The sequence below is a fragment of the Sprattus sprattus genome (genome assembly GCF_963457725.1).
Source record: "Sprattus sprattus genome assembly, chromosome: 2".
Classification (NCBI taxonomy): Eukaryota; Metazoa; Chordata; class Actinopteri; order Clupeiformes; family Clupeidae; genus Sprattus; species Sprattus sprattus.
In genome coordinates, this window is record NC_137921.1 from 62,169,175 (window position 1) to 62,182,916 (window position 13,742).

General features: G+C 39.9%; 2 protein-coding genes across 2 annotated transcripts in view; both read left to right on the forward strand.

The window, feature by feature from the left end:
• Window positions 1-1,431: 1,431 nt before the first annotated feature.
• On the forward strand, window positions 1,432-11,749 carry tdrd15 (tudor domain containing 15; the record flags this gene model as incomplete). The annotated part of the gene is made up of 3 exons (XM_080860343.1): window positions 1,432-1,460; window positions 5,464-11,465; window positions 11,736-11,749. The coding sequence occupies 3 exons, from the start codon at window positions 1,432-1,434 to the stop codon at window positions 11,747-11,749; spliced, it is 6,045 nt and encodes a 2,014-aa protein (XP_080716469.1).
• Window positions 11,750-13,503: 1,754 nt separating this feature from the next.
• Window positions 13,504-13,742, forward strand: part of igf2r (insulin-like growth factor 2 receptor) — a 32,433-nt gene continuing 32,194 nt past the window's right edge. The window contains exon 1 of the mRNA XM_080857422.1: window positions 13,504-13,637. The gene's annotated coding sequence lies outside the window, so the exon portion shown is untranslated. The remainder of the gene's footprint in view (window positions 13,638-13,742) is intronic.

The window sequence follows — 13,742 nt, forward strand, 5'->3', positions numbered from 1 at the left end:
TTAAAAGTAGTTTCGTATGATTATTTATTAGAATTACGTGGGTACTTTGAAATTTGACTAATTTTACATTGTTAGTAGTAAACAGTGACCATGGTGTGTTTTAAACGATTCACTACTTGACTGTAGTCGACTTTATCTAACGTTAGCCATCATCATCTTTTGCAAGTTAGCGAAATGTAATTTGCATTGGCATAACGTGACCTCACGTGCTGCACATGGAAGGTTTGATGTTAGCATTGCAACTTAGCACTGTTTCATGGCTAGGAAGTGTTCGGTAATTCTTTGATGAGGTGTTATTTCCATTAATCTTGCTTTGAAAATAATTATTTCATTCTTTTTTCAGCCCCAGCTGGGAATGGAAATGGGAAGAGTCGATTTGCTATGTATCCAGCACTTGCACACCCCTATGTTATCAGACCGTCAGGTGACAGGTAAAGACATTTTAACATAACAGCCGGATCAGTATACCGGTTTTCACGAGTAAGTGTCTTCTTGGTGGACAGTAGCCCAGTACCCTTTTGGTTGAGTGAATCATTAACGTTACTAAATGCTTTATTCGCAGGACCTCTGCTATTCATTTACTAAAAGGGCATTATTTCTTAATCTTATATTCGATAAGCTAACAGTTAGCTGTCTAGGGGAAGTTTGTGTTAAGGGTAGCTATTGTCTTGCCTGGTCTGACACTGAAATTACGTCAAGCCACGTGTTTTAACATCAGAGATTGACATAAAATTGCATATTAGATGGCATGCATGCTAAATATAGATTTTTATTGAAATCACCAATTCGTAAGTCAAAAGCCAGTCAACCTTTTTTCAGCAAACGTGACATTTTGGCCAATGTGTGGAACTAAATGTTGAACTGACTGCTATTTTCAACCACACTTCTTTGCTAATTGTTAGTCAGTCAAACAGCATATTTGAGTGATCTTGCATTTCTTAAAGTGTTGATTGATCCAGCTAAGTGCATTATTGGAAATGCTTTTCCCCACCCAGATGACCAGTTGGCTGCATGTTACTGAATTTGGATGCATAAAAGGTAAAGGCAATTCAAAAGCTTCATGTAGTTAGCATGTAGGTTTAAGTTGGCCATTCTTTATTTTCCACAGAATACTGTTATACATCACTGACAATCATCTTAGTAATAACCATTTTACAGCACTGATTGGGCAGCTTGATGGTAATATGTCATAGCAGATATTGTAAGGCCTGCTATTTAAGTGATTGGCTCTGTGCTTACATGAGCGTTTTGGGCAGATTCAGTGTAACTCCACCTGGATGTAAGATTTTAAAAGACTTTCCAAATGTTGGGAATAGTTTGTCAAATGCAGTTTGCAGTATTATCATAACTAAGGGTACATTTCAACATTACCAATAACATGGGCTCACTAAGTATTTGTTACTTTCTCTAGAAACGTACAGCTCCTCTACAATGTGCTCTACACCATCTCCAGACCAAAGGTAAATAAAAAGTTTTATTTTTAGGTTGCAGTGGGATTTAGACTAATGTCAAATTAGGGTGTGGATTGTATGATGTGTTAAATCTATATAATTTTGTACATTTGTATTCTGTCTTAAATCTTGATTCCAGTATTTACGTCACATTTGTCATACAAACCTAAGAGCAAAATTCCCTGCAGGCAAAAAACCTGTTTGGAATGTGTGTAACTTCAGGTTTCAGGGATAGCTTTATTGTTTTGGGAGTAAATTAAGATTCCTTATGGATACAACCTAGTTTAAGTAAAATGGGTCAAAATTGCCCTGATTGACTAACAATGGGTAATTCATGATGTGACTCATTTTGATGGGTATTAAATGTGTTTTCCTACCCATATTTCAAGGTAGGGACCTAGAATTTGCACATTTGTCCACCTACTTATACTAAATGCATCCTTTGCACACTGATTCACTCATTACGTTTACATGATGGCATAAACCCGATTTCGGCTAAAGCCCGGCTTCTCTATCCATGGGGGGTTTACTGCTTTACCTCACTGTCCATGGCAGTGACAAATCCAGATCTTGGCCGAGTCGGTTCAAATCAAATGTGGAATGTTTACCGGCGGGCATCTGCTACCGTTGATTATACAGTAAATACGTTGTGAGATGAAACTAAAACACATCACAGCTAAAGTTGTATTATTGATTCACATCGATTGATTCACATCAATATGAATGGATGACATGACTAACAAGTGGTGGGAAAGTAATATGAAAATATTTGTTCAGTGAATTAGCGCGTTCTGTCCAAAACAGTCGCAGTCAACGGTTTTCTAACGTCAACACAATATCCCGGTATGTCGCAAAAACCTTTGATCTAAACAGAATATTCAGTATGGAAAGGGAATAGATCAGAGCAGTATCTTTTTATCGCGTTTGACACATACATTTACATTTCGTTTCAGTATTTGAAAGTGAATGAGATGTGGGAGCACAAGAACAGTGAGCGTCTAGCAGCGATTATCATATCATAGACATCAGTGGCGGCTGGTGGTTTTTAAAGTGAGGGAGGAAGAACTGTGCGCCTGGTTGCCATTGGCTTGCTTATTCCGTTGGTGGCATAAGTATGTGAGATACAAGTTGGTTCAGGGTGTTTTTGTGGCCTACAGTACTACACAATGGCAGGCAGGGATACAATTGATACAAAGCCACCAGTGTGGCACCATTGTACTTAAAAAGCTGGTCTTTGGACTAGACAAGGCCAGATGAAAGGATGCAAAGCCAGTAAGTCAAATCAGGCCTACTCTGATTTGAAAAACTAAATTCTAAATGTTGGGCCTACCATTTGACCTATCTTCCCCCTTAATTACTAAAGCTATTAAGGTTATTATTTGACTAATTTTATTTTCAGCTGAAATTGTTTAAAAAAAATTGAGACACAAGACCAAAAGTGATGCCATTTAAAATGCATCATGCTCTGAATCATTCACTAACATCCTTTCCACAATATTAAACAACAAGTAACAAAGGCAACAAGTAAGGGAACATTATTTCAGAACTATTAACATTAACATCAGATTATGCCAGATTATTACAGCTATCACTGAAAGTAGCCTAGTATGAGGCCAATGCCCAAATTACAAGTAGGCTAATTCATTAACAATTTCCATTCAGAATTTCAGCTGAACGTGAACAGTCAGACTAACAATAGGCGTATGAACGATTTAAACAGTACAGCCGATTGTTTTTTTTATGGTACCAGTGAGCTATAAGTATTTCGCCTACCAGTTAGCATTATACGGCAGCGGTTTTACGTTTAGTGACATGGATTTTTGGAACAGGTTTCCCTGTTGTTTTGCTACTAACCTTCTCTCTGTAGCTCAATGAATGAAACGGTTTGTTCAATAAAACATGAACAATATCTTCGTTCTCCATTGCACGTCCTCTTTATTTGCAATCTTTCTACAACAATCTTTAAGGGTGACATGTTATCGATAATATCCTTCTGCAGAATGGTTGAAGAGGGAAACTTCTTTCGGTATTAATGTTGAATCCCCTCCCTCCAACGCCAAATACGTTGTTTATTGGTTAAGCGATGTTGGCGCAGACTCAGACGCTAGGGAGGTCTTTCCTCCCCTGGGCAATGTAAGTCAATGAGCCCCAAGAACCGCCAGTATCAGAGACAGATTCCATTGATTTCAATGGGAGCCAAAGGGAGGACGTCCTCCGTGCAGTAATTTCTTGTTACGATAGGGGGTGCTAATGTTATTTTAACTCAGGGGAACAAATTATAATATGCATAGTATTAAATACTGATTTTGCATGCTCACATGCTAACTTGACTCTTGTTAGCTTTTTAGGTAGATGGCTCGCTACTTCTAGACTGGATTTGAGGAAGTGTATTGGGTTATAATCAAGAACTGCATTTTTAACCACCTGGGTCATGTGATGACGAGGAGTGTACGTATTTTGGAGCAACCTTTAACAAGCCCCTTTCCAAGGAAACGGTTAACTGAAAAGATTGATTTCATTGAGGGGCTGAGCAACTCTAGTCATGCCAGGTCTCAAAACCATTTCTAAGGCTACAGCAGACAGCAGAAGTTATACTAAGCGCGTTCAATGTTATATATTCTTTTTGTATAATGTTTATGTTGGTCACACTGCTACTGCTTTATTGAGGGTTATGTGTATTAGTCTACTTCATAGTGACAAAATGAAGTGAAGCAAAGTGTAGATTGTTTTTTCCACATTATCTGTTATTTACACTGAAAACACAAGATTTAAAGGTGCAGTCTAGACCACAATTCTCAGAGTTGGTATGGTCATGAAAAACCTTGACAAGTCATGGAATATAGTGATTTTACAGGCCTGGAGAAGTTTTGGAAAAATAAGTAAAGCCAGAACATTCTGGAAAAGTTCTGAAATTTGCTTCACAAATACCTATATATTTTTAAAGTTTAAGTGGTTCAGTTAAAGCTTGCCAGAGAAAAATCCATATTGGTCAAACAGTACTTTAGCAAGGTTTGACTGTAAAACTACTCACCGGCACCCATGTTGGATGGCTTTGAATTGCGACCTGTAGAAAAACAGTGGCAGTATGCGTTGTGTTAATAATTCATGTTTTTCTCACTGCATGCTTTTAATGTGGAGTTATGCAAAAACTTCTGTAAATACCTGAAGGTAATTTGTCAAGTTTTCCACTCCATTACTGTCCAAAAACGGTTGCATTTGACCAGGTGAGGCAAATTTATAAGGTTCAGGGTTTTATGTGACATTAGTTTGCAAGCTAGCAATATTTGATCAGTGCTTTACTGTGGTTGTTGGTGTAGTTACCTAAGTTAGTTAGCTTGCAAGTTTGAAACAAACTATAAGGGAGGTTAATTGACAATAAATAAAATATATTCTTCATTAACTAAAGTTTGCATTGTCACTTTACAAAAAAAATGAGATTGGTACATCAAAATGGATGGTAGTATTTTCCATATTTTTACAGTTTTATATTCTCAATTTTAGTAAAAGAAAGTCAGTTTTGTGTTGCGTGTATAAATGCCCTGAAATTTTCAGTTGGAAATATTGAGAAATTAGGTTTTTATCGATGGTAGTAAAGATGCATCCGAATGAGTTGCACTTGTTCCTATTCACATCCATTATAAAACAGGCCTGTAAATGACGATGGTTAACTAGCTGTAGTTTCTTTAATCATGGAGCTACACATTTCTTTTTTGTTTTTGTTAGTTTATCATTCCTCTTTCCAGAAACACTGACATGACATGTACAGTATTTTATGAAGTTCAAAGTTTTTACTGTTAAAATAATGGTCCAAGATATAAGCCCGTTGGATGCTATAAATTGATCCAATAATTTACTCTTGTTTGCATTTTGCTCATTTTGTTTGCTGATGGCCTATTGTACCACGACGGACTGCTACTGGGATTTTATACAAGCATCATTTTGTGATTTAACAAAAAAATTGAAATCTTTTGGAACTAATCATATTCTGATATGTTGTTGTTTGTTTTTCTAGGTCACAGCACAGTCCTGAGGTTACAGCTCCTTCTAATGAATGGTGTGTGGAAATCAAATTGACACATGTTGACTGCAATCCCGCAGACATTTTGGTGCACTTCCAGGGTCAGTATGTGTCAACCTGTGAGTTAGACTACAACATCCTGAGAGTAGAGATTCAAAATGCGGAGAAGGTCAGGGGGCCTGTGGATGTAGGGAACCTATGTTTGGTGGAGGATGACCTCACTGGTCGCTGGTACAGAGGAAGAGTTCAGAACAAGCAGAGGGATCTATTTGATGTCTTTCTTATTGATCATGGAAATGTTCTGTCAGTCTGTGACAACTATTTGGCCTGTGCCCCAGATGAGTTACTCACGCTGCCCCCTAAGATTGTCTGCGGGTTCTTTGCCAATGTGTTACCAGCGGGCGAATGTTGGACACCACAGACAGGAAAGTATTTCGCGTCCTTGATCGGCAGTTTCATCAATGGTTGCATCCATGCCCTACTGCCACACAAAGTCCTCATACTCGAAGCACCTGAAATCACCAAGGATTTATCAAGACTCCGCTTTGGGAGACCTACAGATACAGGTACTTTTCTGTTGCTTGTGGAAATGTTGACAGAAGTTTCAATTAGACCAGACTGCGAACAGGTCCCTGATCTATTGAGCGAAAATCAAATTGCAAAAGGACAGTCTTTCAAACCCCTGTGTATTCAGGGTGTTGAAAACATTCTCTCTTGTTGTGGTCCCCGGCAGACAGTGGGAGAGAAGGTGAAGGTTCGATTGAGTGCTGCAGTTAACCCCAGTGCTTTTTACTGCCAGAAGTTGTGTGTGGAAGAAGAACTTAAGGTGATGTCTGAGAAATTGGCATTCTTGTGTGAGTCAAAGAAAGAAAACATCAGGGATAGGCCAGAGGGAAACCTGGGTCTGCTGTGTGCGGTCAGAGGCAAAGATGAAAAATGGCACCGGGGTTATGTGCAGTTTCTGCCTGTAAATTCACAAGTTAGAGTTCTGTTTGTTGACTATGGATACTGTGAGTTGGTGAAAGTCGAAGACGTGTATCCACTTCCCTCAGATTTCCTTATGAAGCCAATCATGACTTTCCCATGTGCATTGTCAAGCCTCAATCAAGACACTGAGGCTTTGAAGAAAGAGCAGCATGATTTGCTTTTGAAGGGACTTCTTGGCAGTGCTTTGAGTGTCAAGATAAATGACTTTGACAAGGAACAGAATTTCTATCTTGTCACACTGTGCAATGCTGAAGATGACTCAGTGGTCAAAACAGATGTAACTCCTGACATTGTCGCCCAGACAGGTAAAGTGCATGATCACAACATGTCTTTGAACTATATCCCTTTACGATGCACAAATGAGACAAGGATTATCCCAAGCAGTATCTTGAAGGAAGACTTTGAAGTGGGTGCAGTTTTTGAAGGTTATGTGGAACATGTTCTCAGTCCTGTTAATTTCTGGATAAGAACTGCAAAGCGCAATCAAGACTTTGAACACTTGATGAACACGTTGGCTGATTACATCAGTACATTAATCCAGAAAGAGGACATTCTCGAAAATCCAGTGCCTGGCACACTTTGCTTAGCAATGTATGAGAAGGACCTGCACTATTATCGGGCCATAGTCACTGACACTCTGGAAAATGGGGCTGAAGTATTTTTCACAGACTTTGGCAATACTGAAAAGGTGCCAAATTGGCTAATTAAAAAACTGCCCGAGCGCTTCACTACTGAACCAGAATTTGTTGTGAACTGTTCTTTGGCTCATGTGCTTCCATTGGAAGACGTTTGGACTGACACTGCAACAGAACACTTCAGGCACACAGTGTCAAACAAAGCCCTTGAAATACATGTCATCCACAAGACAAATGAACGATTTATTGTGGAATTGTATGAGATTGGAACCCAAAAGAATGAGAGCATTGCACTCCACATGACAGCAGAAAAAATGGCACTGAATTGGAAATACAAGCCAACAGTTGTGTCCTCTGCTTCTGTAGTAAAAGACTTGAAGAAGTGCAAGACCAAAACCTTGAAGCCAAAATCCACAGTAAGAACACAGGGAATACTCACCAATGAGAAAGTAAGCACAGATGAGGAAAAGGGAGAACATGAAAACCTTTACGGAGGCATTAAAAACATGCCTGAAAAATTGAAAATTCAGAGGTTCAAGCCTGGAGAGGAGTTATCTGTACGTTGTTGTAATTTTGAATCCCCTTCTGATTTTTGGTGCCAGATTGAGAACCAGATCAGCAGTTTGAACAAACTCATGGAAGACATGCAGGTCTTTTACCAGACACATGAAGAACCATTGAGATCCAATGAAGTCTTTTGTGCTGTAAAGCTAGCAGAGGATGGCAGGTGGTACAGGGGCTGCCTTCTTTCAAGAAAACTGATTCAGTGCAAAGTAGCCTTGGTGGATTATGGGCTTGTCGTAATGGAGCAGGTGACTAACCTTCGGACACTTTCATCAGAATTCAATCAGTTGGAAGTGCAGTCCTTCAGATGTAGCCTGTATAATTTGATTGAACCTACAGATGGAAATTCCTGGAGCAATGGAGCAAATCTGGCACTTAAAGAGTTTGTTTCTGAGTCTGTGAGTTTGAAGTGTACTATTCATGCAGAGCTGTACGTGATGAATGTAGGCCTGTGCAATGTTGTTGACCTTCACACAACTTCTCAACAAGCAACTACATTCCTTGTGAAGAAAGGTCTTGTCGTGAAAATCCAACCCCCAAAGAAAATGATTCCAAAAGTTTACCCAGTTTCCTTTATGTACTCTTCCTTCAGCATCACATTTGGAGGCAAAGAACAAGTCTATGCCACTCATGTGGCTAGTCCATGGGAGATATATTGCCAGCTGGGCCAAAATGGGGGTGTTATTGAAGACCTGATGGAAAAAGTTGCAAAAGAGAGTGACAAAGCAATTCGTTCTGACTCCCCTGTCCATCTAGGAAGCCTTTGTCTCGCAAAATACCCTGAGGATGAGAAGTGGTACAGGGGGATCAGCAAGCCTGTCCTGTCTAATCAACTTCTGAGTGTGTTTTTTGTTGATTATGGAAACAGGCAAATTGTTGAAAAAAGCGATGTTAAGCCTTTAGAGCACAGTGAAACAGATTTGTTGATGACTCCTATGCAAGCCTTGAAGTGTAGCCTTAGGAATATCCCCAAAGGTGAACCCCTGGCAGAGGTCAATGACTGGCTAGAGAACAACATTTTAAATAAGCCAATTCAAGCTATATTTGTGGCCAAAGACAGTGATGGAACCTTCATTTGTGACATGTTTGATGGTGACACTGATATCACTGAGAAAATCAGAGAGGTCATTGCTGCCCATGAAGAAAAGGAGAAGGGTTTAATCACTGACCATATCAATGCTGACGGGAGGCTCCCTCAGAACAGCAGACGTGTTAAAGCAAAGCCAAGCAATGTTGACCACAACACAAGGTCACCAAGGAAGCCAGAAATCAAGAAGGTCATTAAAACTGTTGATGCTAAAGCCTACAACCGGCCCGGAAAGACAACTCCCAAAAAACTGGCAGAAAATAAGACATCTGTACATAAAAGACAAGACCCTAAACAATTTGTCCAACCTCAAAGTTGTGTCACAGTGTTACCAAAACTCGCCTCTCTCCCTGATGTCAAAGTGAAGCCTGGTTTCAAAGGCATTGGGTTTGTTTCCCATGTGGATTCCATCAACAGTTTCTACATCCAAATGCAAGAGAATGAATCAGACATACTTAAAATGGGTGAGGATCTCAATGGCTTGCCGTTCAAAGAGAAGGCAGAAAATATCACATCAGAAGTACACAATGGTGATCTTGTTGCTGCTGAATTTGAAGAAGATGGTGCTGTTTACCGTGCAGTTGTTGCGGATGACTCAAAGGAGGGACATTTGGCCATTGAGTTCATTGACTATGGAAATGTGGCTACTGTTGATCAGAGGAAAGTTCAGAGACTAACTAATGAGTTTATATCTCAGCCCAGGCTAAGCATACCATGCTCTCTTGTCAAGACACATACTCTTGTGAACAATTCCTCTTTTGAAGCTGTGGTGAAAGACAAACCTCTTGAAGTGGAATTCATCAGACACACTGGGACACATTGGGAAGTTAATATGGATGTGAAAGAATCCAAGCTACCAACTACATCAGAAAATATGGATGTGAAAGAATCCAAGCTACCAACTACATCAGAAAACGGTGCTGAAATGAGAAAAGAAGTGATCCCAGCCTTTAATCCTTGGAAGTTTGAAGGTGGAATTACACATAAGCAACACACTAAGACCAGAGGACCCAATGAGAGGAGGAGGATGCAAGAAAGGAGTCCGTTCATCAAGCAACCCTATTCGGGAAGGGCCACACTAAGAAAAAGAAAGAAACATGGCCAGAAATCACAAACCAAAGGGTACATCAATCCCACTGCATTGAATGTCAATCCTCCTGATTTGGTGAGTGAGACTTCGATGAGTCTTGGAACACATTTCACTGAGAGAGCCCCCACCCTCCTAGAATTTGTTCCCCTTAAAAATCCTTTCTGTGTTTCGAAAGAGCCATGTTGTATCCCACCTGTAGAGGAGAGAGCAGAAGTTCCACAGCAGATTGCCAGAGGGGGACTGACTGAGGAGGTAACTCTTCTGACAGTTTTGGAGAATGGAGAGCTTTACATCAGACTTAACGGTAGTGCTGCACAACTTACTGCCCTTGAAACGCTTATTGATGAAGTCGAGCCAGAATGCCAATTTGTCCCTGTGCAAGATGTGAAGGAGGGTCTAAAGTGCTTAACTAAATTTCACGGAAATGACCAATGGCGTCGAGCAGTTGTGCGTCGCACTTGGATTGAACAGAAGCAATGTAGCGTTCAATTCCTTGACTATGGGAGCACAGAGCTGATACCAATGGGAAGCATCAAAACTCTTCGTGATGATGTTGGCCAGATGCCAGAGCAAGCGATCCATTGTAGATGGAATGGTTGTGGTGAACCTATCACAGTGTTAAAAGAAATTCTCAGCCCTTTAGCTGGTCAAACTATCAAATTAATGTTTGTATCCTATGTAGAAGCTCTTCAGCTGTGGAGTGTTGAGATCTTCATGAATGAGCTTCTCATTTGGCAACAGAGAACACAGTCTGAATATCATGCTGAGGAGAAAGAATCACATGTCGTATCTGATGTATGTCTTTCACTTAGAAGAGAATCCACCAATGAACAAGAAAAGCAGCCTAGGAAACTGTTCATGGATCCTGTTACAATGGGACTAGAGTACTCTGGATTTGTGGCTGCTGTAACCAACCCAGGAGAATTTTACATTGCTCTTGATGATCAAGATCATAATGTGATTACAACTGCTGTGTCAGACACATTAGAGAGCTTACCAGATCTTCCAAGTCCACTTCCTGATTCACACCTGATTCCAGGGACTGGATGCTTGATCAGGCATAAAGACACAAGGAATTGGTGTCGAGCAGAGATACTTCACGTGGACAGTGCATCTGTGGTGATGAATCTTGTCGATTATGGAGTTTGTACGCACATTCTACCAGAAAATGGAAGCCAACTGAAAATTCTGCCTGCTGAGTTGGCCAGGCTGCCAAAAATAATCTATCCATGCTTACTGCGAGGAATCAAGCCAGCTGAAGATGAACAGTGGTCAGACCGTGCTGTTCTCTTTTTCCAGGAGGTTATATGCCATAAAAACCTTCAGATTTACTTCAGACAGTGTATTTTAGAGACACAATGGGAAGTAGATATTCTGACAGATGGAATCAGTCTTGCCAAAGCACTTGTTGACTCTGGTCATGCCTTGTACATTGACTGCATGCTTGGTCTTAGATTTGAACAAGAACACTCTCAGAATCTCAGAAGTTCTCCTGAAAAGTTTACAGGGGAGATAACTGAATTGATGTCTGAAGGAGCAGACCTGATGGTTGATCCCGAAGAGTCTGAAAAAGATGCAAGCATCACAAACAGCATGGATAAACCGCCTGAAACAAACACTGGTGTTAAACAATGTAAGTATAGCCAGTTCATATGTAAATATTTGCAATCTAGGGCCCCTGCAGGTAATACTATAGCCTGTGCTTGGTTATTGTTTACAATCCTTTGAATTAACAAAAGTGTGTGTGTTTGTGTGTCCTTTTTTTTGTCAGGTGTTCTGCAATGAAGAAAATACCATGGGTTTCAGACACCTGAAACTATACAACATTTAGGAAGGGGCTAAATCTGAGTAGCAGCACAATTCTGATAGGACATGTACACTAGTATTTCTGTTTTTTTTTTAGGCATGGACATGTGACTAATGATTAACATAACATTATCATTTTAGTTAACTTAAATGATGTTTTATCATCCATGATGAAGAATTTTTCAAAGTATAAAAATGTAGAGGTAAACCATAGTTTGGCATGGGTGTATAGTTTTGTTTTTATGGAAAGCTTGTGTTTGTTTTGCTGTTGTGACCTTTTTTATTATTTTTTTAAATGACGGGGCCAGCAGATCAAGATCACCTTTACTCCATATTTCATATGATGTATAGCATTGTCTTCTGCATGGTTTTACAAAAAGCACATCTCTCATTTTGTTCATCTGAAATGTGCCATTTTTGTTCATCTAATAATTGAAGTTGATATTGTTTACATATCATGGTTGGACAATTGCTATTAAATGTTCATTAAAATCAGGTCTGGAGAAATGATGGTGAACCTTTAAATATAAATTGCTCAGGTGATAATGTAGGTCATGACTTGACGGAACCACAATTCCAACGGTTGTGGAAGAAAGAGAAAAGGTTCTCAGAAGTGTGATTCGAACCCACGCCTCCAAGGGAAAATGAAGCGTCGCACATCTGACTGCGAGTAGAGGGGGAAATGAATAGCTTCCTCAATTGTAACGAAGCAATTCAAAGTGCGTTTGAGGTTGAAAGCAATGTTTTTTTCTATTGCCCTCATATATTCATAAAAAGTTATTCCAATATGAAAAGGTAGGTTGGTTTTCGAATATGTTTGCAAACAATAACATTTGTATCGTTTCATGTGAGAGGCAGCACAACTATGTTTAGATATTTACCTTAGTGGACAGAAACGAAGTGTTCAATACAGGATGACTCACGTAAGTCGCACTTGTACCACGTGACCAGCTTCTATCAAGTGTCATGCACATCATGTGATGCGACTAGTTCCTGCTACAGCTGCTGGAGGAGTTGCTGTATCATGTCGGATACGTTGTAATATTTTGTTCCGGGACGAAACATGGGGTCTCTATATAAAATATATGCGGAGGTATCTTGTAAATCAGTCACTGCTTTGTGCATTTTAACGGTATTCGCATATTTCTCTGTCACGGAAGGGTCCGATGACAGTCTCTGGTTCCAAGATCTGTGCAGGTGAGGACGGGTTAGCCCGCGCACTTTCTATTTCCAATAGCCATGTTTTATTCTAACCTACATTGTTCAAAAAGTCATAGAATCCCGATGATTACCTCAACTTGTGTGTAAGCTATGTGCCACTAGTTGGCCCCATGATCAGTTGGCTAATGTGAATTGCATGCCTTGTCATTTGATTCGATTAACGTTAGCTAGCTCTGAATGGTGAAGGGTCAACATTAAACAAACGAGCGTTTTCGTAATATCTAGTTGTATGAGTTTGTTGAAGACCTTTCAGTTAAATCTTGTCGTAAGCCGTTACATAACGACAAAACTACAATGTACGACCTTTACCTAACTAGCCTGTCATGTCAGCATGAAATATCTGTGCTGTCTTGTAATCAACAAACTGGGAACCAAGCTAAGCAAACTAATGTAGGTGGGTTCTGTTTCTTAAACGGCATAAAGTAAGTTTCTATAAGGATTTGTGTTAGCACAAGGGAGTTTTAAATACAATAAAACGTTATTGGCATGTTTAATTCTTTTGAAATTAGCAAAAAAAATCGATGACTCATGTCTGATCAGTTTCATTTCTAAAACAAGCAATCATCATGTGCATCTTTGCGTTCACCCATCTGCCAGTTATGTGTCTGAAAAGCCAATGTTGTTTCTCCCAAATCCAGTTACAAATGGGAGGCCATTGACCAGGACAGCCAAATTAAGTACACATTTAAACTGTGTGATGGATCTCCAGAGACTAAATGCGGGCCAGGGTCGTCTGTCTGTGCCCATAGTAATGCCACCAATACGGACACAACAGTGGGTAAGTTCAAGGCAGTAACAGACATCAGAGTGTTATGTTAAATACACTATCTTCAAAGGTCAGTTGCAGTCTCATAATTTGTTGAAAGGCCTGATGGGTGTTGTG